At 45.8% G+C, this 26,119-nt stretch overlaps 11 protein-coding genes and 1 non-coding gene across 12 annotated transcripts; 9 read left to right on the top strand and 3 right to left on the bottom strand. All coding sequences in view use genetic code 12, as the record gives it.

Moving 5' to 3' along the window:
* Positions 1 to 1,158: 1,158 nt before the first annotated feature.
* On the top strand, positions 1,159 to 3,027 carry MFG1 (Mfg1p; the record flags this gene model as incomplete). The annotated part of the gene is made up of 1 exon (XM_029037214.2): positions 1,159 to 3,027. The coding sequence occupies one exon, from the start codon at positions 1,159 to 1,161 to the stop codon at positions 3,025 to 3,027; it is 1,869 nt and encodes a 622-aa protein (XP_028888270.2).
* Positions 3,028 to 3,284: 257 nt separating this feature from the next.
* On the top strand, positions 3,285 to 4,850 carry CJI96_0003980 (ssDNA-dependent ATPase MGS1; the record flags this gene model as incomplete). The annotated part of the gene is made up of 1 exon (XM_029037213.2): positions 3,285 to 4,850. One exon carries the CDS (start codon positions 3,285 to 3,287, stop codon positions 4,848 to 4,850), a length of 1,566 nt encoding a protein of 521 aa, XP_028888269.2.
* A 65-nt stretch (positions 4,851 to 4,915) lies between these two features.
* CJI96_0003979 (uncharacterized protein) lies at positions 4,916 to 5,356 on the top strand (the record flags this gene model as incomplete). Its single annotated transcript, XM_029037212.2, has 1 exon — positions 4,916 to 5,356. One exon carries the CDS (start codon positions 4,916 to 4,918, stop codon positions 5,354 to 5,356), a length of 441 nt encoding a protein of 146 aa, XP_028888268.1.
* A 107-nt stretch (positions 5,357 to 5,463) lies between these two features.
* Positions 5,464 to 8,601, bottom strand: TIF4631 (translation initiation factor eIF4G; the record flags this gene model as incomplete). Its single annotated transcript, XM_029037211.2, has 1 exon — positions 5,464 to 8,601. One exon carries the CDS (start codon positions 8,599 to 8,601, stop codon positions 5,464 to 5,466), a length of 3,138 nt encoding a protein of 1,045 aa, XP_028888267.2.
* Positions 8,602 to 9,981: 1,380 nt separating this feature from the next.
* Positions 9,982 to 10,269, bottom strand: CJI96_0003977 (uncharacterized protein; the record flags this gene model as incomplete). Its single annotated transcript, XM_029037210.1, has 1 exon — positions 9,982 to 10,269. One exon carries the CDS (start codon positions 10,267 to 10,269, stop codon positions 9,982 to 9,984), a length of 288 nt encoding a protein of 95 aa, XP_028888266.1.
* A 1,006-nt stretch (positions 10,270 to 11,275) lies between these two features.
* On the top strand, positions 11,276 to 12,478 carry RPT6 (proteasome regulatory particle base subunit RPT6; the record flags this gene model as incomplete). The annotated part of the gene is made up of 1 exon (XM_029037209.1): positions 11,276 to 12,478. The coding sequence occupies one exon, from the start codon at positions 11,276 to 11,278 to the stop codon at positions 12,476 to 12,478; it is 1,203 nt and encodes a 400-aa protein (XP_028888265.1).
* Positions 12,479 to 12,683: 205 nt separating this feature from the next.
* JEM1 (Jem1p) lies at positions 12,684 to 14,564 on the top strand (the record flags this gene model as incomplete). The annotated part of the gene is made up of 1 exon (XM_029037208.2): positions 12,684 to 14,564. The coding sequence occupies one exon, from the start codon at positions 12,684 to 12,686 to the stop codon at positions 14,562 to 14,564; it is 1,881 nt and encodes a 626-aa protein (XP_028888264.1).
* Positions 14,565 to 14,732: 168 nt separating this feature from the next.
* Positions 14,733 to 16,304, top strand: APE3 (aminopeptidase Y; the record flags this gene model as incomplete). The annotated part of the gene is made up of 1 exon (XM_029037207.2): positions 14,733 to 16,304. One exon carries the CDS (start codon positions 14,733 to 14,735, stop codon positions 16,302 to 16,304), a length of 1,572 nt encoding a protein of 523 aa, XP_028888263.2.
* A 317-nt stretch (positions 16,305 to 16,621) lies between these two features.
* CJI96_0003973 (D-mandelate dehydrogenase-like dehydrogenase) lies at positions 16,622 to 17,659 on the top strand (the record flags this gene model as incomplete). The annotated part of the gene is made up of 1 exon (XM_029037206.2): positions 16,622 to 17,659. The coding sequence occupies one exon, from the start codon at positions 16,622 to 16,624 to the stop codon at positions 17,657 to 17,659; it is 1,038 nt and encodes a 345-aa protein (XP_028888262.1).
* Positions 17,660 to 18,567: 908 nt separating this feature from the next.
* CJI96_0003972 (uncharacterized protein) lies at positions 18,568 to 19,941 on the top strand (the record flags this gene model as incomplete). Its single annotated transcript, XM_029037205.2, has 1 exon — positions 18,568 to 19,941. The coding sequence occupies one exon, from the start codon at positions 18,568 to 18,570 to the stop codon at positions 19,939 to 19,941; it is 1,374 nt and encodes a 457-aa protein (XP_028888261.2).
* Positions 19,942 to 21,551: 1,610 nt separating this feature from the next.
* MRS4 (Fe(2+) transporter) lies at positions 21,552 to 22,523 on the top strand (the record flags this gene model as incomplete). Its single annotated transcript, XM_029037204.2, has 1 exon — positions 21,552 to 22,523. The coding sequence occupies one exon, from the start codon at positions 21,552 to 21,554 to the stop codon at positions 22,521 to 22,523; it is 972 nt and encodes a 323-aa protein (XP_028888260.1).
* Positions 22,524 to 25,472: 2,949 nt separating this feature from the next.
* Positions 25,473 to 25,546, bottom strand: CJI96_0003970. The gene has a single exon. It is a non-coding gene; the product is annotated as a tRNA-Asn (tRNA).
* Between the last annotated feature and the right edge of the window lie 573 nt (positions 25,547 to 26,119).

Genomic DNA, 26,119 nt, shown 5'->3' with positions numbered 1-26,119 from the left:
CTTTCGACGAAAGTACCTATAGTGGGGAAACTACGGTTGTGGCACATAACCGCTTACGGTAATGTATTCCGACTAGAATCATTTTCCCGGCGAGATCTTCAAAGTAAATTCCACAGCTGTGGAATGCAACTCAAGAAAGTCAGGACCGTTTTCTGTGACCTTTCGACTAGGACAGTTGCACCAAGGTGTGCCAGTTATTACAATGGCCACGGCGGTTGAGTTCCATTGAGGCACTACCATTCCTACATCGTTAGCGGCGCCAAACAAGCAGCCACGACAAGCATGTACAATGGCGTCCTCAATAAAAACTAGTTGTCGGAAAATTTAAAAGAATGAGAAGAATGGATGTATAGATTGTTCAGTATGATCCGACTCAACAACAACGAGCATCCAGCCTTGGTTTGAGTCTTCAAAACTTTACCACTTTTTTTTTTGCAACCGTGCGCCCTCTGCTTCTGCGGGCGCCCTTCTCCCGCAGTCCCTCATCTCCTCTCCTCGAGCCTCCCACTGCTCTGGATTCAGGCGCACTCCACGGTGAGTAGCAGCCGTACAAGGGAAGCAAAACCGACGAAATAACGGTATACGTAAAACTCCGTATCGCATAACCGATTTCCTATACGCATTCTCCTACCTTTTCTGAATTTTCCTCGAGGGACTGTCTGAATTTTTCAAATCTTGCTCCTCTTTTTCGTATGGGGCTGCCTGCGCGGGTTGCCTCAGGCATACTTTCGTGGTAGCGATAGTGGGCAGAATCCCTGGGCAAGGTTACCCCCCGCCTCGACCCTTCCTTCGCTGGGACCTCCCCAAGGCGTGAGGCCTGTATGCAGGTCAGAACACAACCAGACCCTGGACACCCACTGTATCTAAGTGAGCTACCATTAGCACAGTGACACATTTAAAGCTACGAAGACTTTCGTTGTACTCTTTAATTTCGTTGAATTTCAAATAACGGCGTGCTGCTTGTTTCTCATTGAATTGGGTGAACACAAAATACTCTAGGCCACTTGTGTTTGTTATCGTCTCCGTCCTCCCGCTGATGCACCTTTGAGGGCATCCGTGAAGATACCTGATACCTCGACTAATCCGACGTTTGCGTTTTACATTTAGAAAAAAAACAGAACTCCTCAGCGAAACATCAACACCATCCCATCTTCGCCGATGAACGGCAACTCCAACGGCTCGTTCAATATGAACCTCCAGAGCGGGCTGCCCTCCATGGGCCAGCTTCCCAACCAGTACTCGTCGTCGCCCATGATGCCACAGCAGCAACAACAACAACAACAGCAGCAGCAGCAGCAACAACAGCAACAACAACAACAACATTCAAATAGAGCCATACCTCAGGCTCTGCCCAACTACGGCGTGCTGTATCCACAGCAACAACGCCTGATGAGCGTGGGCAATGGGAACGGCAACTCGCAGATGATGGGCATGAACCAAATAAACCCGGCCGTGGTGCCTCTGCCACATATGGGCCAGCAAATCACTCCGAATCAGCGACAGCAGCTGTACATGCAAGCAAACGGGCCAGCTCAGAACCCTCACCAGCCGAAATACACAAACTATAGCCCACCGCCTGAAGGGCAGCTCGAGTCTGGGCCCCATATGATGCAGCAGGCTGGACCCATGATCAATCAGTATAAGGTGGAGCCAGGAATGATGGGGCCAGGTCACCAGCAGCAGCAGCAGCTGCAGCAGCTGCAGCAGCCGATACAGACGCCAGCACAAGCCCAGGCTCAAATTCAGGCGGCACAGTTCCAACATCAGAACTTTCAGAACATGCGTGCTGGACCTCAGGGCCCTCAACCCCCTCATAGTCAGGGAGATGTTGGTTTTCAGCAAGTTAATGCTGCACAACGACAGCTTCAACCAGGGATCCAACTGACAGGTGGATCCTCACAGGCTCATCAAATGCAGCCACTGCCGCAGAACCTGGCTAATGGGCAACAAGGCTTGCAAGGACAAGGTCAGGCTAAACACATGGGTGCACAATCTCGTCCTCAGTCTGCTCAGAATACTCCTGGTCAAAGCCATTCAGTGAACCCATCACAGGCACTAAATCAAGGTGTTGGGCCCGGACAAACTCAAGCTGCGCACACGCTAGGAAAGCCAACGCAAGTCGTTCCAGGAGCGCAGGTTATGCAAAGAGTGGGCTTGACTCAAGCAGCACAGGCAGAGGTTCATAACAAAATTGTGCGCCGCAATCTAGGCAACGCTGGCGTGGTTCGTTTGCTAGACCTCATAGATCTCGTTCTGAACGAGCCTATAGAGACTTTACAGACGATTGAGTTTTGGTCTAGACTTGTTTCGGCTTACTTCGTACCTACTGGCTTAATCAGACTAACGACTAGCACATCTGCAGGGAGAAAACCAACCCAGGGGGTTGCCGATTTCTTAAATGGAAAGTCAAGCAACCCAAGATCATTTGAACTAGATGTTGCGAGTGCTCCTAGGTTTTTCCTTTCAAATGTCACATCTCAAGCGTTGGCTTCACTACAACTCTTTCTATCCGGCGCTAAATCTCAAGCTTTGAATAATGGACTGATCTTTATTGGCTCAAAAATTACAATCAACTACAACTACCTGGATGGCTCAATGGGCACAGCCAATGGTTACTGTCGTATTCTTCTAAATCGTGATCTTAGAATTGATTGGGTGGACTGTCGCATGATGCATTACCAGAGTTCGATTGGCACATCTGTCTTAGCAAGCCATTTTCAAAACTACACTACGAATGTCGGCCATAAAGCGGGAGGGAAAGATTTTGTTACTCATCTTACAGAGAAATGTCATGCTGCACAAACTTTCGCTGACTATGGGCTTCATGAGAAGGCCGTGAGAACTCTACAAACGGGTGATGTTATGACCATACTTGGTCCACTAATGGCGTACTCGACGAGCAACAACATCGCATCCCCACTCAAGGCCATGGAAGAGTTTACCTCCAACCCATCTAGCTTCATGCGTGTGGTACTGTCGCTGATGGTGCTAATGGCTCTGTGTCAAGCCCGTCTCCACGTACAGTAACGCACGACGACCCCAAGCAATTGCTCAAGAAGCGACGTGTACTGTCGGCCTTTGAAAGCCCAATGATGACTGAATCACGAGGAAATTAATTACTTATGTATAATACAATAATTTCAGGATAATGGAGACCAACACCTAAGATGTTGGAAATACTTTGAGGAAGACAGGAGATGTACAACATGAGACAGTACTGTGTAGAGTGCCCTTCCAGAAGTAGCAGCAGATGGGTAGATACTTTTGATCTATTGTTATCATATATGGCCAATGCAAAGTCTACGGTCCAGGAGTCTCTACGACGACCCCTATCTGAACTCATAAGGCCATCTTCTTTAGAGAATGTCGTTGGTCAAGAGCACCTTCTTAGCAGCTCTAATGGCTCCATCACCAACTTCATAACCTTAGGCTACCTACCATCAATGATCCTATATGGTCCACCTGGAGTGGGCAAAACAACGTTGGCAAAACTTCTTGCAGAAAAGACATTTTATGTATTTAGGGAGTTTTCAGCTACAGATGCTACTCTTGCGCAGTTGAGAGAGCTCTCATTGGTTATATTAGAGGAGAATAAGAAGAGAAGTAGAAGGAACGAGGATAGGCTTAGAGCCGTCATATTCATAGATGAGATTCATCGGTTCACGACTACTCAGCAGGATGTCTTGCTACCATTCATTGAAAGTGGGTCTTTCGTCTTCATTGGTGCCACTACGGTAGATCCCAAGAAAAGAATACGAAGAGCCATTATGTCACGGTGTCAGCTTTTTGAGCTCAAACAGCTTTCCAAAAATGACGTGAAGCGCGTTGTTGAGAAGGCAATTGTATTTGAAAACATCCGCAGGCGGATGTTGTCTGATTTGCCAGCCTTGGATCTCGAGGAAGGCTCTGCTGACGTGATTGTGTCATATGCTCATGGAGACGGGAGAACAGCAGTAAATTTCATTGAGCTTTTGAGCTCGAAGATTGATAGAAAGGAGACGCGGCTTACGAAGGAGGAAGTTGAAAGCTCCATTCGGAGCTTGACAAAAGTACGGTTTGGTCTTCAGAACGAACAGAATGTGAAATTTCTTGAGCAGCTTTACGACTTTATGAATCAGAGGCAACCATCTGATACAGCTAAGCTCACAGAAGCCCGCCAGCATGTACACTATGAACACGACGAGGCTGCCAGACGGTGCTTTGTCACTGTAGACGTCAAAGGTGCTATGGAGGCTGCCTCCGACTTGGAAAGCTGTCAGGGGGATGTATCTGATGATGAGTTTTCTGACGACGACATGAACGAGCCGGGTCCGATCTATCTGGATGAAGAAGAAGAGGTCACATACTCTAACCGGGTGTCAAGAACCAAATACTTTGTTCAAGCTGCTGCACATACCATGCTAAAGCTTTTGGCAGATGGAGAACTGCCTCACTTGATCATGAAGTACCTAATACTATACAATTGCGTTTACGTTGACGTTGGCAGTTCGAAACTACCGAACATCATGGCAGTGCATAAGTCACTTCAAAAAGCCACAATCAACCCACATGTTGCATTAACCAACTGCATTGAGCAGTTAACTTTTGCCAAAAAATGGAGAGGTGAACTTATCACTCGAACCTTACGACTCTTGAAGGCTTATTTCAGCTCAAGCCTACCCAAGGCCGAAAAGGATCACGACGAAGGTGCACTTCGAGTGGTATACGACCACACTCTTTTGAAAGAGCTTCTCACAGACCCCCGATCAAAAGCTGAAACAATGCCATGCATGCCTTACAAAGATGTTTGCTACGATTTTGAGGAGTCGGATTATACCTTGGGGAACTCCGGCATGAGCCTACTAGAATAGTGCGATCAACCTTGTACATACAACTCTTTTTTTTTTTTTGCAACCATTCCATTTCAGAATCGAACATGTCTGACAGCCATTCAAATCTTTTTTACATCTTGACGGCTGTCTTGATTGTCGCCGGCGTTTTTTTGAAGGTGCTCAAAACTCTTATTATTGGATTCTGCGTTGCTCTATTACAGATCCGTCGTATTATTGACATTTCTGTGACTTTTGTCGGAAATGTAGCCAAACTCAACTTTGACTTGATGTTCGTGATGGCGTCCTTTGCTCTCCTGGTAATTGAAAGCATCCAAGGCCGTGAAGTGAATGAAAAACTCAATCCAGACAATAAATATGCAAATATGGTCTCCGATGCGTCGAACCAAATATTAGAAAACACGGAGGTGCCAGAGGTTCGCCTGGAACAGGATGCCACTAGCATTACTTCGAAACACAGGTTTCTGTCGGCATTGCATGGTTACTTTTCTAAGAAAGAGAAACAGGACTACAACGGCAATACTTAACACATAGTTCGTACTGTCAATCAATGTTTTGCGACAAGGTGCTATATTACAAGATTAAGAATATAGTAGGGATGCAAAGAAATGCGAGGGGGAAACAATGCAAGAATTTAGTGGCCGGCGCCTTCAGACTCCATATCGTCGTTGTCACCGTCCAAAGCAGCGAATATGTTGGACGCCATGGAGTCAGTTCTCTTTGAGTTTTCTCTTGGAGACATGTGCGACGCATTGAAGCTAGAGTCTGGGGTGGGTCTGTTTGATTGAGACCTCGAAACCGACTGGAAACCTCTAGAGTCCTTTGTTGGTGCTCTTGACTCCTTCTTGTTACCCCAGGAAGCCCCTCCTCTTGTGGAGTTGGATCTAGAGTCCCCACCACTGTAACCACCACTGTTGTAGCCACCCTTGTTTCTTCTCTTCTCCGCTTGCGCCCTACTTTCTTCTAGTCTCTTCAACTCGGCCTCGTTATGAATTTCTTTGATCGTCTTAGGTCCCGACTCTTGCTTGAGCGACTTCCAGTTGCTCTTCTTCAAATCCTGCAAGTCCATCAACATAAACTTGATTCTGGAAGAGAGCTTGCAGTTGTCCAAGATTAGCTGAATGTTGTCAAAAATCATGTTCAATGCAGCCTTGTTTCTTTCCGATGCCTCAAATCTTGGACCAACAGTCTTGATCAATTGCGCCAAGTTTTCCAACGAGTCCTCGGATGGGTCCGTGACGTTCTTCGACTGATCTCTCAAGCAATGCAAAATGACCTGATCATTCAACATGTTCAAGATGTACAAGTTACCAATAAACTTGACCAAACCAAGACCTCTTCTCTTGGCAGCAGCCATAGCGTAATATTCGTCAGACATCATCTCTGGCTCCAATGGAGAACCATCAGGGTTGGTAGGAAGCTTGTCAACCCAGCCCTTTTCGTATTCGGACTGGCAAGTCGCCAACAAGATTCTTCTAGCTAAGTCACCACCAGTAGCTGGCTCACCGCTCTTTGTAAGGGTGTTAACATCCTTGATGTCATCGGAAATCTCTTTCAACATCTTAGCACAAAATTGTGCATAGACCGCAGACCAGTATGGCTCGTCACAGGCTTTGGCAAATGTCAAAGAAATAACCTGCTTGATTGTAGCGGCATCTTCTTCGTAACGCGATTGCTTGGCTATGGTCAACAATTCTTCTGTGATTGGCTCAAACATCTCTAAAGTCAACTTGTTCAACGAAGACTTCACCTTTCTCTCGACATCCTCCTTGTCAAGAAGAACTGTTCCGTCCGGAGCAGTCTTCACTTCCGTCTTTTTCTGTCTTGATCTTGGCACCCATCTGTTGGCAGAAGGAACTAGTGGTTTCACCTCCTCTGCTGGTTTTGGTGGCTCTTCCTCTTTCTCCTTAGGGCCTCTTCTAGACTGGTTTCTGTTTCTCGTAGATCTCTCCCTGGGGTTACCCATGCTAGATCCACCTCTTCTTCTCGAGCCAGATCTAGAGTTCTGTCTGCCGTCAAACAGACCAGGTCTTCCCTGTTGTGGTCCGCCCATTCTGTTTGGAATGGGCCCACTGCCAAATCTGGTGGAGTTCATGCGTTGTGGACCGCCGGGTCCTGGTCTCTTGTTTGCAACGATGCCCAAGCCTTCAAGCTTCTCCTTCCAGGCGTCGTCAACTGGGTATGATACCGACTCGCGGAATTGAAGCAAGAATTGAGGGTCGTATCTATATTTCTTCTTGCCGGCCCTCCATCTAGCGTCAACACCAGTCAATGGGTATGGGTAAGGGTAGGTGAAAGCATCTTCAATATCCTTACAGGTTTGCAACCTGTCGAAGAATGAGGAAAGATCAAAAACACCAGCTTCATTTTCGGGCTCAGCGTCCTCGACACCTTCATCCTCCTCTTCGATGTCATCAGCTGGCTCCGTGGAAGCAGGCTCAGCCTCATGGGCAGCTTCTGGCTCAGCGACGGTAGCTTTTGCCTCAGCAGGGGCACCCTCTGGCACACCAACAGGAGCAGACTCTGTCTTTGAAGCGTCTGTCGAAGGCGTTCTTTCCTCGGGTAGAGAAGCAGGTTCAGCAGGCTTTGATGTTTCAACTGGCTCTTCCTCAACCTTTGGCTCAACTGCCTTCTCTACTGGCACAGCTTGCTTCTCAGCTTCCTTTGGTGGCACTTCCTTCAGCTCTGGAGATTCTGTTTTAATAATGGCTGGCTCCTCCTTCTTTTCTGGAACGGCCTCTGCAATTGGCTCAACAGCTGGGGTGTCTTTCTTAGCAGCTTCTTCCGCCACTGGCTCATTCTGTTTCTCCTTAGCCTTAGCCTCGGCTTCTTGTTTTTCCTTTGCCTCCTTTGCAGCCTTGGCCTTAGCCAAAATCTTCTTCCTGAACTCCTCCGCTGCATTCGTCTTCTTCGCAGCAGCGGCAGGGGTGGCACCCGCAGAGGCACCAGTGTTGGTAGCAGGAGCAGACTCAGAAGCAGTGGCAGGAGCAGACTCGGAGCTCTGAGGCTTCACCATCTGAGCTGTAGCAGGCACTGGGGTCGTCAGCGCAGACGAGCTGGCGCTCAGCTTCTTCTTCTCCTCCAAGTTCACCTGTCTCCCATCTTTGTCTGTGATCTTCACTTTTGAAGACCCAGCAGGAGAGACACTGGCAGCCGGGTAAGTCTGCACGGGTGAGTGTGAAAGCAGCGGCAGTTGAGGGGCGTACGAGCCTGGCACACTGACCGCTCCCGTGGCAGCCTGCATCATCTGAGGCGGGTAGTACATGGGGTAGTAGTTGTACATGTTGGAAGGGTAGCCGTAGTTTTGGTACTGGCCCTGCTGAGCACCCACCTTCGCATAGTTGCGTTGTTGGTGATGCTGCTGATGGTGTTGCTTGGAACCACTGTTATTTGCACCAGCATTAGCATTGGCACCAGCGTTATTGTAGTAGTTTTTCTGGTAGTTTCTTTGGCCCTGGTGGTGATGGTGCACTTGCTGGTGGTGGTGCTGAGGAGTACCCGGTGCTGATCCACCCTGTTGGGTGTTGTGTCTATTGTACGGTTTTCCCTGACTGTTTGGACCAAAATGGCCATGCTGGGGGTACTTTTGGCCCGGGGCCTGCTGGTGGCCTTGGGCGTCTTGGGCTTCGCCAGAGGGTGCTGGGGCTGACGATGGCGCTGGGGCCCGAGCTGCTGGAGTGGGTTGAACGGCAGCAGCAGCAGCTGGAGCACCTGCGGTCGTCGCCTTCAGCGAGGACGGAATGTCTGCCTGAGATTCAGGTTTGCCAGACATGGTTTTCAGGAAAAAAATGGTGGTTTTTGATCTGAAAACTTCTTGGTGAAAGAAGGTAGGGTCGAAGAAAAAAGATGAAAAAAAAAAAAATCCTACTGGATTCGCGCGTGGAAATGTGTATGGATTTTTGATCTCCGAGTGACAAAAGAGGATTTGAGAAAAAGTGGAAGTCGAGGGTTTTGCTACAGGGTTTACAGTTGGTGTAATTGAAAGCAGCAGAGTTAGTAGACCTAGTGTTGCAAATTTGGGGAATTGGGGAAACTCCAACAGGATATTGGCCATGGGAGCTCCTCTTCCACTTGCACCTGCTCTGTCGTCGCACTACGCTTGCGTATTACCACATTCGCACTCTCCAGACACAATGGAGCCTTCACCTGATGATGGTCCAAGGGCGGTCTCAATCAACTTTTGATTGTTTTGAGGATTCCTAGTCCTTGAAGAATCAGTTATAATTCTTAGTCATGTGAAATATGACTCAAAATCCTTCTTCAACGTCAACCCTACCGGGTAAACCTTTGGCGAGAACCTTGCTATGTCGCAGCCGGGCACTCACTTTTGTACGCAAATTGGGCATGGGATGAGACACACTTGGGGTGCACATGACGAAAGATCGCTTCCCTGCTAGATGGTCACATTCACTTCTGATGGCATTGGGCTTAGTAATTGCAGAGAAATGGAACTGCCCGAGGAAAATGTCGAAAGTGGTCAGATAGTAGGTACATTGCAGGTGCACACACTTCGCCTGATGCAGATGCCCACTTCATATTGTCAAACTAAAGGGAACCAATTACGAAGGAGAAAGTCGTAATGGGAGATTGCGAAATGCCTTTTCAGGGTCATATCAAGCACTTTTAGTCATATTTAACCCGTATTAGGGCGTTGGCGCTCTTAGCTCTGATTTGTAATAAAGAACCTGTCATTGGCTTTTGCAATAGAGTGATAATCAATCAAGCGGGCAAAGTAATCCGTTTGTGAAGAGCATTCAATAATGGCACAGCCAACAACACAAAAGTCAAGAGACCATCCAGGGTCGATTCTGATTCCAACGTAACCTCCTTCTCGTCATCTAGAGCGAATCATGCACTTCTAGCACTCCGATTTCCTGGCTTTCTCTTCCTCATCTGATGTCGAGATGAAGACTAAACGCTGGCAATCGCTATTCATGAAGCTATCTATGTGCTGCATTGCGCTTTTGTAGATCCTCCGTTCCAGTCTCAAGTCCAACATCCCATCGACCAATACCATCAACCAATCCGATCATCACTTAATCTTTATGACAATTTGCACCAAAGACAGTCTAGATTATCGTAACCTCTCAGTCTCTACTACCTTTGGCATATCACTGAGCTCCAATTAAAGATCCCTCCTCGTTCGGTCCTCTTACCGCCAGTAGCCTGCTACTAGCAAGGCCAACACGCTCAACACAAATACGACAATAATGAACTTCTCTTTCGATGACTCGATCTGAAAACAACTGATCATGATGTCCTCGGCCTCCTCGTCCTCGCAGAGCTTATCGTTCTGCTGCAAGCACCAGCTGCTGTTGCACAACCCACACCTGTCGATCTTGCCCAAGACAGAATTGCCTGAACATTCACATTTACAGTACTGTTGATTGGCATAGGCAATGGCAGCCAACGCCAAAAGCGCCATTAGTTTGAGTCTCATGGTTGTAGTAGTCGCTGGTTCCTACTTCGCGTTGCCTGCTTATGGCTGCTGCATGATTCAGGCACCAACTTCAAAGAGATGAGAGACCGTTCATATTGAAAGGCCCAGGATGTGAATCAACCCAGGCAACACGTATGGACAATCGACAAGTAGAAAGATGATTCATAAAGATTACTTGTTCTTTTTAAAAAATTCATGCTGATTAGGCCCTGTAGCGTTGAGGATGTGAACCTGCAGCGCAAAAAGGGTAGACGGGGATATCGGATCTACTTTGATGGGTATTTCCCAAGCAAAATGTAAGCTATCAGGATTTGACAGTAGATTTATGTGCTACTAGTAATAGAAATGAATCGATCATGTGAAGAGTGTTCAACAGTAGAAGCCAGATTTCTCTATTGGACACTATTTTTCACGCAGGTATTCCACTTTGAAGTCCTTTCGAGGAACCGCGAAGGTAAACGATATCTCATGCACAGATTGCAAATTTTAGAATTATGCCAGCAGAAAAAAATATGACTGGCTCTGGTATAAAGTATTCTATATTTGGGTTCCATATCCAACATCCCAACATGACTGCAAATTTTCCGTACTCGAAATACTCCCTCTTTCAGCATGTTAGTCTACAAGTGGAAAAATACAATATCAAAGAGCTTTTCAATAAATTTGCAGAGATATAAACCATATCACTGTCTTGCAATTCCCAGTTTCATGATGCTAGAAGGCACTACAAGTGGTGGTTGGTTACGGTCACGTGACTGCTACCTTGACAATGAATTATACGTGGCCGCCATCATACCAATTCCCAAAAGAAGCATTCAAGGTTTAAATAGCACAGCTCCTTAAAAAATGAGTCTCTCCGGTTTTCTATCAACCTTCAAGTCTTCACTCAAGTCAAAATCTTTTGAAAAATGTTTCCCTATATACAGTCCCCCCTTTGGTCGTGTGGAAGCGAGCGTCAAGAGGGCAAAAGTGATCTATAGACTCACGTAATAGTCCACCTTTAACCATGACCACAGTAGACACGCCTTATGTCCACGAAGGAGGTATCAAGCCTTATTTTGAGCAACAGATCCAAGATACGGAAATCAAAATTCAAAATACCACGCAAAACTTGCGAAGATTGGAGGCGCAAAGAAACAAACTCAACAGTAAAGTTCGTCAATTGAAGGATGAATTAAGACTTCTTCAAGAGCCAGGCTCATACGTTGGAGAAGTTGTGAAAGTGATGGGCTTAAAGAAAGTGCTTGTTAAAATACATCCTGAGGGCAAATACATCGTCAATGTGACCAAAGACATCGACATCAAGAAGTTGACGCCTTCATTAAGAGTTTGTCTCAAGGCTGACTCGTATGACTTGCACAAGATTTTGCCCAATAAAGTGGATCCGTTGGTGTCGTTGATGATGCTTGAAAAAGTTCCTGACTCCACGTATGATATGGTGGGTGGTTTGGACAAGCAAATCAAGGAAATTAAAGAAGTGATCGAATTGCCCGTGAAGCACCCTGAGCTTTTTGAAAGTTTGGGTATTGAGCAGCCAAAAGGTGTTATTTTATACGGCCCTCCAGGTACTGGTAAGACCCTTTTAGCCAGATCTGTGGCCCACCACACAGACTGTCGTTTCATTAGAGTCTCTGGTTCAGAGTTGGTGCAAAAATACATTGGCGAAGGGTCCAGAATGGTTCGTGAGCTTTTTGTCATGGCTAGAGAACATGCGCCATCGATTATCTTCATGGACGAAATCGACTCGATCGGTTCATCAAGAGTAGAGGGCTCCTCTGGAGGAGATTCTGAAGTGCAGAGAACCATGTTGGAGTTGCTCAACCAATTGGATGGTTTCGAGAGTTCAAAAGACATCAAAATCATCATGGCTACGAACAGATTGGATATCTTGGACCCTGCCTTGTTGAGACCAGGTAGAATCGACAGGAAAATTGAGTTCCCTGCACCCACAGTTACTGCAAGAACCGATATCTTGAAGATCCACTCAAGGTCAATGAACTTGACCAGAGGTATTAACTTGAGGAAAATCGCTGAGAAGATGGGAGGCTGTTCAGGTGCTGACGTGAAAGGTGTGTGCACCGAAGCAGGCATGTACGCCTTGAGAGAGAGAAGAATACATGTCACACAAGAGGACTTTGAGTTGGCTGTGGCCAAGGTGATGTCCAAGAACGACGAAGGTGCTGTCTCCTTGGCCAAGCTCTTCAAGTGAGCAAACCCTTCGAAGGGTCACCGCAAGCATAATAGAAATGATCTAATGTACCATAAATATGTATTTGAACTCCGTAGTCCGTAGAACCTTCTGTTATGGTGTAGGAAAATGGGTGCGAAAAACGATAACGTGTCTAAGGTAAGGTCGCACAGATAACCACAACCACTAACTACTACTCTTCTGCTCCTATTTATTAATCCAGAATATGGCCCGTTTATTTCTATATACGATCCTGGTTTTCTTGTTCGCTACTGTCTTTGCAGAAGACTATCTCACGAGACTCAAGCAGACTCAGTCTCTTCTAAGATCTGATGGGCCTTCGATGAAAGTTCTAGATGAGTTTGACAGGTTGATTCAGGACCTTCATAGTGCAGATTCTCTGGAGAAGAGTTCTCTTGTCACGGCACTTTATAACAGAGCACTTGTTGAGATCAGTCTAAACAAGATGACTTCTGCCATCGAGGATCTCGAAACGGTGCTTACGTTAGATCCAGGTTCGAAACCTGCAAGGGACAAGTTCAGGGATATTATGGTCAAAAGAGGGGATTTTGCCGCCGTCAAAAGAGTTTTAGGTGAGAAGGCTGATCCAGAATTGCTTAAGCAAATAGCCTCCTGGGAAAAATCCTTCAACAAACTCAGTGGTGTGTTGGAGGGCAAGATGAAGAAATATGACCCAGATGAATGCTTGGCGGTGATTGAGGAAGAGCTCCAACCATTTACGCCCGATAATCCTGCTGTGATTGAACTTCATTTAGCCTGCAACAAAAAGAAAGCTGTACAGGCTTTGGGTAAGGATAAAAAGGTGTCTGACGACGCTCTTACCGGTGTGTTGGCGGATTACTCGAACTTGCTCAAGAGGGTGTCACAAAAAGATTTGCATAGGTATGGCGAATATTCCAAGTACCTTTTATTCGCACGTACAAGTTTTCGAAATGCTTGGACGATTGCTAAGAACTGCTTGAAATTGGAGAATGACAATAAACAGTGTGGTATTCTATCAAAAACATTTTCGAGGTATCAAGAGATCTTAAAGCCGCTAGAAGAATATTCTATTCTTGATGGGTTTCTATATCCTCTTTCCGATGAGGCCAGCGATCTCAGTGATGAGAAGTTTGACTCTTTCCATTTTGACTGGAAGCGCCTACATGATCTTTTGAACAGCGACCAACTTTTGGTGCCCAAGCGAGAACAAAAAAGCCTACCATCATCTGTGAAGACAAACTTCGATTACCTTTTACTCTTGACCAAAGAATTTGCTAGCCAGGAACTCGGTGATGAAAAGCTATACCTGAGCTTAAAATTATACCGAGACTTGACACGCTTACGCTGCGAAGCAGCCATCTATTCAGATAAGACCTCAAACTGTAAAGGGATTTGTGCTGCAGCTATCGAGGAGGCTGGTAGGCTCTTTTTTCCCAAGCATGCTCCACAAATTGACGAGCAGCTTAAGAAGAAGAACTACGCTGGAGCTCGTGAACTTCTCTCACAATTCAACAAGCATGTTGGCAAGACGGCAGCGTTCCAAAAAAGATGGTCAGTGATTGAAAAAGTGCAGCAGAAGCAGCAGAAGCAGCAGCAAGCCAAATTTCAAAAGGAACAACAAAGGCAACAGCAGCAATGGTACCGCCAACAACAGCAGCACCAGCAGCAACAACAACAGCAACAACAAATGAGAAGTGATGCTTCCAAGGACTACTACAAGGTGTTGGACATTCTGCGTGATGCCGATGATAGGACTATAAAAAAGGCGTACAGAACGCAAACCTTGAAGTACCACCCAGACAAATATAAAGGCGGTGATCTCGATGAAAAAGGAGTTGAGCAGAAAATGCAAGAAATTAATGAAGCTTACGAAGTCTTATCCAACAAGGAATCTCGAGAGATTTACGATAGGGAACGTGAAGGTCAAGCGAGAGGTTTCCAAAACCGTAATAGCGGTGGCGGATTCCAGTTTCAAGGCAACCCTAATTTTGGTTTTAATTTTGGCAATGGTGGAATACGCTTCGGTGGAAATGGTTTCAATTTCGGCAACATTAAGTTCCAGCAAGCCAAACAGCATCAACAGCGGAAACAGAGAAAGAAGTGATGAATGATTCTTAAGGCTGCAAGCCGCGTTTCTTATCGGTAAGCCGCTTATGCTGGCAGATGCTGACTTGTGGTGCACGGGTGTTTGTGGGCCCATAATGAGTCGTTCGTTGGGCCTTGCCTTCTGCGTTTTTTCTTCCTATCCACTCAGCTGGCAAACGAAACAAACATGAAACTTTCATTTGCCACTGCGCTCGCTATTTTAGGTGCTGCCTCTGCAACCCCTGTTGACATTTTCAATGACATTATAATTGGAGATGCTGAACTTCAATTGCCAATTACCGCCTCTTGGAAGTTCCCCTGGCCACCTTGGGGAAAGCCCGAGGTTGACAGTGAGAAGTTGCAGGCTACCATCTCTACCGAGGCCTTGAAGGAGAGAGCAGAGAAGTTGTACGCGATTGCTCAGAAATCCGAAAAGAAATATGGCCACCCTACAAGAGTGATTGGCTCTCCAGGTCACTGGGCAACAATCGCATATATCAAGCATGAATTGGGCAAATTAAGTGATTACTACACCATTGATGTGCAAAAGTTCGAGGCAATTGATGGTCAGATTAATTCTGTTTCGCTTTTGATTGACGGTGAGAAACCAAAGTCCTTGCTGGCCTTGTCTCTCACACCACCAACTCCAGGCAAGAAACCAGTGCACAGCAACTTGGTTTTGGTTGACAACTTTGGTTGTGATCTTTCTGATTTTCCTAAGAACTTAACTGAAGGTAACATTGCGTTGATCGAGAGAGGTGAGTGTGCTTTCGGCAACAAGTCCATCAACGCTGGCAAAGCTGGTGCAGCTGGGGCAATTATCTACGACAAGGATGCTCCATTGCACGGTACTTTGGGTGAGCCAACTGGAGAGGAGGTTCCCACAGTTTCAATCAGCAAGGAGGATGCTCAAAAATATATTGACAAATTGAAGAAGAACCCCAAGCACAAGTTTGAAACCACCCTTTACGTTGACTCGTACATCAAGAAGATCAAGACTCTCAATGTGATTGCGGAAACTATCAAGGGCGACCACGATAACGTTGTGTCCTTGGGCGCTCATTCCGATTCTGTCGCTGAAGGACCTGGTATTAATGACGATGGTTCAGGTACAATTTCTTTACTTGAAGTTGCTAAGCAATTGACCAAGTACAAGGTAAACAATGCTGTTCGTTTTGCCTGGTGGGCTGCTGAGGAGGAGGGACTTTTAGGCTCGTATGCTTATGCTCAGTCTCTTTCCCCAAAGGAGAACAAAAAAATTAGATTGTTCATGGATTATGACATGATGGCTTCTCCTAACTACGAATACGAGGTGTACGATGCCAACAACAAAGATCACCCTAACGGTTCTGGCGACTTGAAGGACCTTTACATCAACTGGTACAAGGACCACGGATTGAATTACACTTTGATTGAGTTTGACGGTAGAAGCGACTACGTCGGATTCATCGACGCTGGTATTCCTGCTGGTGGTATTGCTACTGGTGCTGAAAAGGTCAAGACTAAGAAGGGCCAGGAGCAATTTGGTGGTGAGGCCGGCAAGTGGTTCGACCCATGCTACCACCAGTTGTGCGACGACTTGTCTAACCCCGACTACGAAGCCTGGTTGGTTAACACCAAGTTGATTGCCCACTCTGTTGCTACCTATGCGAAGAGCTTTGAAGGTTTCCCCGAGAGAGAGGTTTCTGATGTTTCTGCTCAGAGCTCCACTAAGGTGACCGACACTTTCCCATATCGCGGCTCCAAGTTGATTTTTTAGACAAGCACGGTGCCTCGCAAGTAGTTTTAAATGCAAGTTATCGTTTCACAGACCCCCAAAGTGTCCCCCACAAGATGTCCTCGGACTAGCGATTTTGGTAAAGACGTGGGGGCAGCCTCCATCAAGCGTGGGGGCGCATTCTTATCTCTATACTCTATAAGCTCTATGCCCTCAGCGGTATAGGCACACCATGTCGGAATTTCCATGGGCAAGTCCCCGCGAGAAGACCTATAAAAGCCGGTTTAATTCTACCTTTCGGAAACTTTTTTTGAATGAGACAAGCCTTGTCTAAGATTCTGCATCGACGTTTCCTCTCAATGACCGCTGAAAAACCCGTTGTGCTCAGAATTGGCCAGTGGCCATATTCCGCTGAAAAATGGTCCAAATTGCAAGAGATCGCCACGGTTGTGGACTGTGAGTCCAAGAATAGAGAAGAGTTCTTGAGGGACTTGAAGTCCAAGTATTCTCACGTTACCAATATTGCACGCACGTTCCCCAGCGTAACGCAAACGGGAAGATTCGATAAAGAGGTGGTGGACGCTTTGCCTGATTCCGTGGTATCACTTTCCCACAATGGAGCCGGCTACGACCAGATTGATCCCGAGCCATTGACTGAAAGAAACATTCAGCTTTCCAATGTGACAACGCCCGTGGAGGCCCCAACAGCGCTTACTGCCGTTTACCTAACGCTTGCAGCGATGAGAAACTTCCAGATTGGGCACGACAACTTAGTGCAAGGTAACTGGACAAAGCCAGAGATAGGCAGAGGTGTCGGAGTGGGCAAAGATCCAGAAGGTTTGACTGTGGGTATTTTGGGGATGGGCGGAATTGGCCGAGCCATTCGCGACCGCTTGGTTCCATTTGGGTTCGAAAAGATTCTCTACTATAACCGGTCAAGGCTAGAGCCGGGATTGGAGGGTGTTGCCGAGTATGTGGGTTTTGACGAGTTGTTGGCTCAGAGCGACGTCTTGCTTATTTCGGTGCCATTGAACCCCAAGACACACCATTTGATCAACAAAGAAGCCATTGCAAAGATGAAGGATGGTGTGATTCTTGTCAACACCGCTAGAGGTGCCATCATCGATGAGCAGGTGCTTATTGAGGAATTAAAGCTGGGAAAGATCGGGGCATTTGGTGGTGACGTGTTTGAGCACGAACCAAGTGTTCCAAAAGAGTTATACGAGATGGACAACGTCGTATCGTTGCCTCACATGGGCACTTGGACCCATCAGGCGCTCAGGAACATGGAAAATTTCACTGTTGACAACATTGAAAGCCAAATTAGAACCGGTAAGGTGATGACAATTGTTCCCGAACAAAAAGGCATAGACTTCAACCACTCTGCTAGGGTCTAAACACTAGGATGTAACAGTGAGGCATGGTGGTCGTATGGCTACAGGTATAGCTGTCTACCATTGCAAGGTGGATCAATAAATAGAACCTAGAGCAAGTAAAACTACACATTATTCATCGTAGTTCAAGTACGAGCTATGAAACTGAAGGGTTCCGATGACTTTCTTTCAGCGCTCAGCTCCTTCAGTATATAGGCAAGGTGCGGAAATGGCTGCAAAAAGTGACAACCTTCACAGACCTCATTATTCCTTTGAACCACCAAGCTCTGTTTGAAGCATTCATTTAAACTCACCATTGTTGTCGTTGTGGCTTCCCTTAATAGAGTTCACCACATCCTACTTGAGTCCATCTTCAACAGAGTGATAGAAGTGTTCTCAAAGACATCCTACAGCACCTCATGAGCATTGGCAAATCTCAGGAAAGAAGCTTCGGGGAATCTGCCAGTCCAGTAAAGTCCAGATATGCTTTGTCGTCTGCTGACTGCCTAGATACACTGGCCTCTTGTCTCTCAAGAAAAGAGGCCCTATCTTCACTGAGTATCTCAGCGAGTCCCTTCTGTGAGAAGACAAGTCAATATAAGGAAGCAGGTATAATTGATGGTTCAGGATCATCGCCAGTTGATCTTGCTTATACATTTTCTCTTGAGAGGATGCAAAGGAGAGCCTTCAGGGAAGACAACACTCTCAAAGCGGGAAAGTCAAGTATCTCTACTATCAGTCAATCCATGAGGTTTCGATTGACCCATATGGCCTCAAAGCTACGACGGTTCTCCCATAGATTAAAAAGTAAGTTTAGGGAAGACTGGACTACTCACGCTGCAAGAAAAAGCAATACTTTTGGATTCAAGAGAGTGGCAAGTACTATAGGAGCAAGTGTCTCCATGATAGAGAAGGATGATACAGTCGTTAGCATGCCATTGCTCTCCGTAAATAATGAAAGAAGTCATGCTGGGGCTTTCGGTAGCCCTCTCCTTCCATCCATCAATGCAGAATTTCAGGTGAAGCAAATTCTCTTGGTCGTCTCTGGTGACTTGATAAAGCTCTTTTCTGCATTGCTAAGCATTAGTGTCGAAGCAGGAGATACCAACTACGAAACCTTTGCCACTCATATTGTCAGAGTGATTTGTCTGAAGAAAAGACAATTTTTTGGTCTTGCCGAGAGATGGGAACACCTGAATCTCTGCTCTCGACTAAATGACGACGTTTTGCAACACGTCCTTTGGAGTTGTATGTTGATGGCTGTAAATAAAGTCAATGCATACAAAGGGGACGTCCACGAGAGAGTCTCAGGTGAGAGAATCAATAGGGTTGAAGAGCTTGACAACTCCCCTGATGACTCGCCGGTGGTAAAGGCAGCGATAATCGTGCCACAGCAAACCCTAGATATGACTTTGATTGACATCAGAACAGAAAAAGTTAGAGCGGGGGATGAATCTTTAGCTGATACTTCTAAAAATGAAATGATGGTTTGTAGGCTGAAAGAAGAACTGGAAGTGTTTGAAAAGGTCACATCCAACAGCTCTGACATCTCAGAAGACGATCATGGTCACAGCCAGGAAGAGATGGAACAACTTTCCTTTTACCCCAACTATGTGGAACCAAACCCTTGGGCTGATGACATATACGATTACGCCAGCATAACAGAGTTGTTGATGGCTGACAATCCAAATCAAGCTCACCAAATGAGTTTGCCTGATCCAAAGCTTGATGTCATTGAGCTGCATTTGGAAGAGGAGCAATTGACGGAGAGTCCCACAATATTTTCAAAAAAGCCCTGTTTATATTCTAGCCCGCTTGATTCCCCAGCGTCGTTCATTACAAGCTTCGCTTCGATGGATAACAGTCAACTCTACGAGACTGATTGGAAAGAGCCTGAAAGTTACAAGTTTTCTAGTCCCTCGAACCCTTCAACTCGTTTATCAATTGGGAACTCAGACCATAACGAGAGAGAATGGGGGCGGCAGACTCAAGATTCAGATGGCTGCAAGACCTCAAAGTTTCGTGAACAGCAGGAAGTTTCTGAGTCGGATGAAGAGGTAGCGTATCTGTCAACTGAAGTGTTGTCTTCGAAACTGTCCCTGTCTGAGAAGAATCCACTCATACGTGAAGAATTGCCTAAAACAGAAAAGATGCTTCCAGAAAGGTGCCCTCTCCGGTTTCAAAGGCCTCTTGAACTCACGCCTGTTGATACAGAGTTAGCGCCCTTAACCCGTAAAATGAGGATACCGGGCAGAAAAATCCGAAGTATCGTGAAACAATATGAGCCTTTGTCCAGTAATGAGTGAGAGGCGTATGGAAGAAGCTGATCAGAGAATATAATGCTGTCTGAAGCCATAAGTCGAGTGAGCTCTTGTGGAAACAGGCCATCAGATAGATACCCCATCATTTAGACTCCTTTCACATCATTCCCCGAAAATACGTTGTCAATTGACTCTACGTCTTGTATTATAACCCCACAAGAAATAGTGGTCGTTCCGCAAGAGGTGTACAATATCTAGCAGCAGGTACCGAATTCACTGCGGTTTCCATCAACTTTACTTTTAGGCCCACGTATCAATACCGCATGGGGCTAGCCCAATCACGAAGATTTCTATAATAAAGCTTAGTCCCAAAAAGGAGGAAATTCGTTGAGATCATTCTTGCTTACAATGGCTGCAAACGAAGGAGTCTCTTACTAAACGGAGAAACGGCTTTGCACGGCTGCGAAAGAAGGAAATTCAGAGGCGCTTCTGCGCTTCTGCTAGGTTTTTTTCCTTCGACCCCCCGCATTTCGTCGGTTCCATGTGAGCATAAGCAAAAAGAAGGGCCTGAAAAGGCGAAAAAAAAAGAGCCACCTCGTGCGATGCGTCAGCCAGCAACCGTCTCCGTCCTCGGCCCCGGCCCAAAATAAGACGTAGGCAGCGAATTATAAGAGAAAAGCGTATTCAAGAGGCAGTTGGCGACCAAAGAGTAGCTTCAGCTTTATAAATTCGATTATTGTTCGTGATGTGGATTTTCACGGAACCGGCTGTAGAGTTCTTTCAGGCCTCGCTTGCATTGCTTAACTACTGAGAATGAAAAGGGCACCAGATGTCCAGGACACCATTGCCGGAAAACCAGTAGCAATGGGCTTCAAAGAAAATTAAATTAAAATCCTCTGGCCCCAATTACTTTTTTTATCTAATCTCTTTACCTTCTCTCTTCATCCACCCTGCTCAGACTTCGTGCTGGCTACCGCTGAGAGTCATTTGGCAGCCGCGGCCCTAGAAGATTATTCATTGGTGGTCCCAGGCAGACTTTGATGGAACTGATTAAGGAATCGAAGCACTGCTAGAACAGTGCACGAAATGACAACTAAAGCAAGCTCGTGTTCGATGATCTCCAGTGAGAAGTTCAATTTTATTCAAGGGTGCCCACTTTGTCCCACGCATTTTGTGCTCCGTATGACCCTCCAGGGCCTCTCGTCTCGCAAGTTTGCGAAAGTCTTTCTGGGTGCACCAGCTGCTAACGGCCTTTGCACCCACCTTCAGTTCAACGACCTCCAAATGAATTTAATCCACTTTAGCAACTTTGAACATCGAATTCTTTTCACCTAGTTCGAAACTCGTCTACGTTTTTTTATATCCTCTTCCACCTTCTCTGTTCGCCATTTTTCTTTCCCTCGACTGCCGCCTGCCTGGGGGCCCTCGGGCCTGAAAAATTCTCGGACCCGACAAACCTCAGGCCCGGCTTTCAAAACTCATCTAAGCTTTTCTTCCCTCCCTCCTACTTATTCCTCCATCCCTGCCACCCCGGTCTCCACAAGCTTTTCTGAGCGTGAGCCACATACATTTTTGTTCTTTGAACACTAGCCTTCTGGCATTTATTTAATCTCATCTTTTTTTTCTCCCACTTGCTTTGCGCTTTTCCTCATACCATGGCCGACCATCCCCATATGCTCAGTGAGCCCATCGAAATCGACTACGAGGCCTTGCCTGAAGACGCCAGCATAGCCGCTCACCTCTCTGCTGGCGCTTTTGCTGGAATTATGGAGCACACGGTGATGTTTCCTATCGACTCCATCAAAACGAGAATGCAAATGATTGCCCTGGGCCAGCCGTTGAGCAAGTCGGTTATTGGGTCTATCTCCAAGATTTCCTCATCTGAGGGCGCCTACGCTTTGTGGAGAGGTGTCTCGTCGGTGGTGTTGGGCGCTGGCCCTGCTCATGCTGTTTATTTTTCAGTGTTCGAGGCCACCAAGACGATGTTGGTGAACAGATTAACGAATTCCAGAAGCACCAAGATTGTCACGGATGAATCACACCCCTTGATTGCCTCCGGGGCTGGTATTGCAGCCACAGTCGCCTCAGATGCCTTGATGACCCCCTTTGATGTGTTGAAGCAGAGAATGCAGCTTGGTACATCCACAGCCGACTCGAAGCTCACCCAATCCAAATCAGCCAGACTAGTCAAAACAGCAGCCCAAATTTACAGTAAAGAAGGCTTGTCGGCGTTTTTCATCTCCTACCCTACCACCCTTTTCACCAACATTCCCTTTGCAGCGTTGAACTTTGGTTTCTATGAGTACTCATCTAAGTTGTTAAACCCGGAGAACAAATACAACCCATACTACCATTGTATTTCCGGTGGTATTGCCGGTGGTATTGCTGCTGCTTTGACCAACCCATTGGACTGTATCAAGACGGCTTTACAGACTAGAGGTGTTTCGCAGAACGAGCTGTTGAGAACAATCAATGGGTTTGTCAGTGCCGCCAAGGCCTTGTACAAGCAAGGCGGTGCTGGTGCGTTCACCAGAGGACTCAAGCCCAGAATCATTTTCAACGTTCCTTCCACTGCCATTTCATGGACGGCTTACGAGATGGCCAAGGAGGTGTTGTTGAGAGACTAGATGTTCCTCCACCCCTTGGATGCTGCTTTGCTGAAATGCTTGTATATTAGGACAACTGTACATATGCTAATGTAGATGATGAACCCAAAAGATCCTCAGGAGCCTCTAGACACCGTAAGCATGCGATCAGTGAAGACTGTCTTCAGACACTCTCTAATGAGCCATGTGTCCTCCCTGGTGTTCTTTATAGAGACATGTAAGCAGGTAACATCGTGGCTTCTCAAAGAAGTCATTCAACGTGAAGGGTTTATGCCTGTTTGGAGAGCTTCTGAGCAACAAAGGAGAACATCACGCACAGGCCGAGGAACCCGAGGAGGTTGAAGAAGGCCAGGCGGGAGTAAGACCTTTCTTCTTCTTCTGTACGAAAAGATGCAAAGATCCGGCGTATACTAGCTATAATCATGGATGACTCAGTAGTGAAGTAGTAGTTCTGGGGAAGCAGCCGATGGAATTCGCAGCGATAGCGAGTTTCTGCACTACTGGCTGCAAAAGGGAAAAAAGATACTTTGATTGAAGAGGTTTCAAGGAAGCACAACTTCGCAAACGCCTTTGAAGTTCAGTCAACTCATTATTTCTCTATAATGGAACGAATAACAAATGAACCATTAGGAATACACTAATGTGAAGAAAAGACTTCACTTTTGTTATTCGCTTTCCACTGGTCAAGAGCTCCCTGTTTAGTTGAAAGAAGAGAAAAGCAGATCTGACTGAAGCAACTAATCGCAATTGTAGCACATTAGGTCTATGAATCTACATGGGCCTGTTCGCTTGTCACTGATCAAGGCGATTAAAGTTCGTCTGACTAAGACCAAGTCGGGGCAAGAAGCAGGTCTCAGGACATTGCTTAAGCAAAAAAACATCCATAGAGTTAAATTTTTACTTAACTTATTTCTCAATAATATTGCTCTTTCGAAGATTTATGTATCATCGAAATTTGTCTAGCACTTAATCCTGTTGTACTCCTTCCCACTTTAGCACCCCCACGCCCGCATTTCGCAACCAAATTCTATATAGCCAAAGTGACCATATTTCGGGCAAATGAAGATTTTAGTCAAGCGGTAGAAAGCTCAGCACCTAATTCTATGACAAAATCAATTCAAAGTAGTTTGGAAAGTCTATTTGTTCTGCATTTGTAGATCGCATAGTGAAGGTCAAGATGTTCATTTGAATCCACCATACGCAGACAGGCCCTGCCAGAAGAGCGGAGAAAAATAAATTGAAGCAAGACATATCAACTTCCATTTCACTCTCCTCAATTTCAAAGATTACAAGAAAAACATTTTCTGTCAAAAAGAGGCCCACTCGCAGCATTGATCGGTATCGGGTGCCAGGGGCCGCAAATTGCACTCAACAGCCTTTCCATCCAAGGGCAGAACAAGGTCCCGCCAACGGACAGAAGACCAACCATCCGCGCCGCCTCCCATGCCCACAAGCCAGCGAAGCGCTGCTTGAAGACGAAGTTTCTGATGGCGACGCCCGGCGTAACTTTCTACGCCCAGGAAGCTCTCAGGAGCAAAACGTTCACTTTCCCTTGGAAGGGAAAGCGGGATGGGGAGAACCACCGAATTTCCCACCCGCATTGGTGTCCCAGGCTCGCGCGCGAGGCTTGAACCTGTTTTGTAGACGGGTACTTGCGGCTTGCTGCGAGAAAGCGTTGACCGCTGCTCCAAACAGAGCATAGGTCAGGTGATTTGCTTAATGTAAGTCTGATATCCCACAATATACCTCACCCATTTTTTATCTTCCATATGGTTATTTTTATGAATAGCGACCCCATGATATTATATGTACTTTTTGAGACATGATTATGGCTTTTTAGCTGCTCTGGATGAGTTTTGAACTGTCAAAATGGCTCTATGATACTTTGAAGGTATCTTGGTTTCCCTGGACGATATAAACCTCATTTCTGTGCTCAGAATTCAAGAAGTATGTACTGTGCAAATAAGAGGTGAAACTGAAGTGGGTAGGCAGTCTCGAATGGGAAAAGGCGGGCAATATGGTATTTAGCGAGTCTAAATCAAATGTATTCGACAAAAAATATATATATATATACTCTTTGGACGGACATCTCTTCTCCAAAAGGTTTCAGCAAGTCCATGATATGGTGCTAGATGCCTGATCCAGCTCCCTTCTTAAGACTCTCTCGCCGGTTTTTTTGGTTTTGAACTTTCACAACCTTCAACAATTTGCTGCAGCCGCATCGATCTGGTGTAATACTACGGCTCATTTTACTTGAAGCTATTTACTCAACTTCTGATTTACCTTTGAGTCAACACCCAAGGTCTTTTTTGATCTAGAGAAAAGAAAGAAATAAGATGGATATATTAGTACCGGAAAATCAGTATCAGCTCAGACTATGATGTGGATAAAGGAGTCGACTCAATTTCTCATAGTTTTTGACTACCGAGTGCTTCTCAGAATTCCAGATCTTCTGTAAACGCTACACTCAACATTTGAAACCTATAGTAAGGACTGTTCTGATGATGTTGTCATTCAGAGTAATATTCGAGAAGAAATTTTTCTCTCGTAAGATTACCATGAATGCCTATGTACGAAGTCTTGCAAAACAAGCAAAACTCAATGACAGAATCATTTGGTGGAGATGTTTCAAGGAGTCATAACAGGTTCTACAGTAGCTTCACTCGTTATTTGATGCCCTTAATTTTTTTTTTTTTTTTTTAACGAACTATTTTCATCCAAACTAGATCAATGGTAAAAGATCCAATAAAGAATTATGTTATCTATCAACGAATAAGCGCATTACTCCTCTTGGATTCTCAAGGAGATTTTTACGAGGCAAGCAGAAAGTGTTAAATGCGAGAAGGCTTTATTCTAAAAAGAAAAAAGAAATTGAAAAGGCCTCTCACAGACACATTTGAAAAATCAATGACAGTACGAGAAAACGTTGTTCGACGAGATGTAATGGAGCTAAAAAAGACAAAAAATAAGCGACCTCGGTGAGGGTCGAACTCACGATCTTAAGATTAACAGTCTTACGCCTTAACCAACTTGGCCACGAAGTCCTTGTATGGTTAGGAAATCAAACTCACTTTTATGAGTAATTATCTTTTGCTTTGAAGTTTCTTTAGTTTGACTTATTTTTTGTTCATCTATTACTCAAGCATAATTTATTTTGCCTCAAAAACTGAAAATGCCACAAAAGCCGCGCTTTCTCATGAAAGCAATGTCATAACAACGTTCACTGGATTTCAAGATACACATTTAGCCTACCATAATACTTAGAACCCGAGCCCTACTTGCCACTTCTTTGCAATTGAGCTAAAGTTTTGTACCCTTCCTTTGACAAGATTTTTAGGTCTCGATCGATCTAGTATAGTGCATGCAAGTGGAATTGAGAACAGAGTGATTGCACAAACAAACTCGTCAAGTTTGGACTTTCCCTATCTTTCGAGAAAAAAAGTTCCTTCTATAATAGTCCTATAGCTTCCTTTTAAAGTTCAGGCCCCAGAACAGAATTGTGTTAGCGTTCGACCGTTGGTGCAGGTCTGAGACATGGATCTCCCAAAACAGTTAAGCATCTTCTTGCATTTACTATCAACCTCTACAAAATTATACCGTGTCCCTCGTTTGCCTGC

Source organism: Candidozyma auris, chromosome 4 (assembly GCF_003013715.1).
Source record: "Candidozyma auris chromosome 4, complete sequence".
NCBI lineage: Eukaryota > Fungi > Ascomycota > Pichiomycetes > Serinales > Metschnikowiaceae > Candidozyma > Candidozyma auris.
This window is presented reverse-complemented; position numbering and strand designations above follow the sequence as displayed.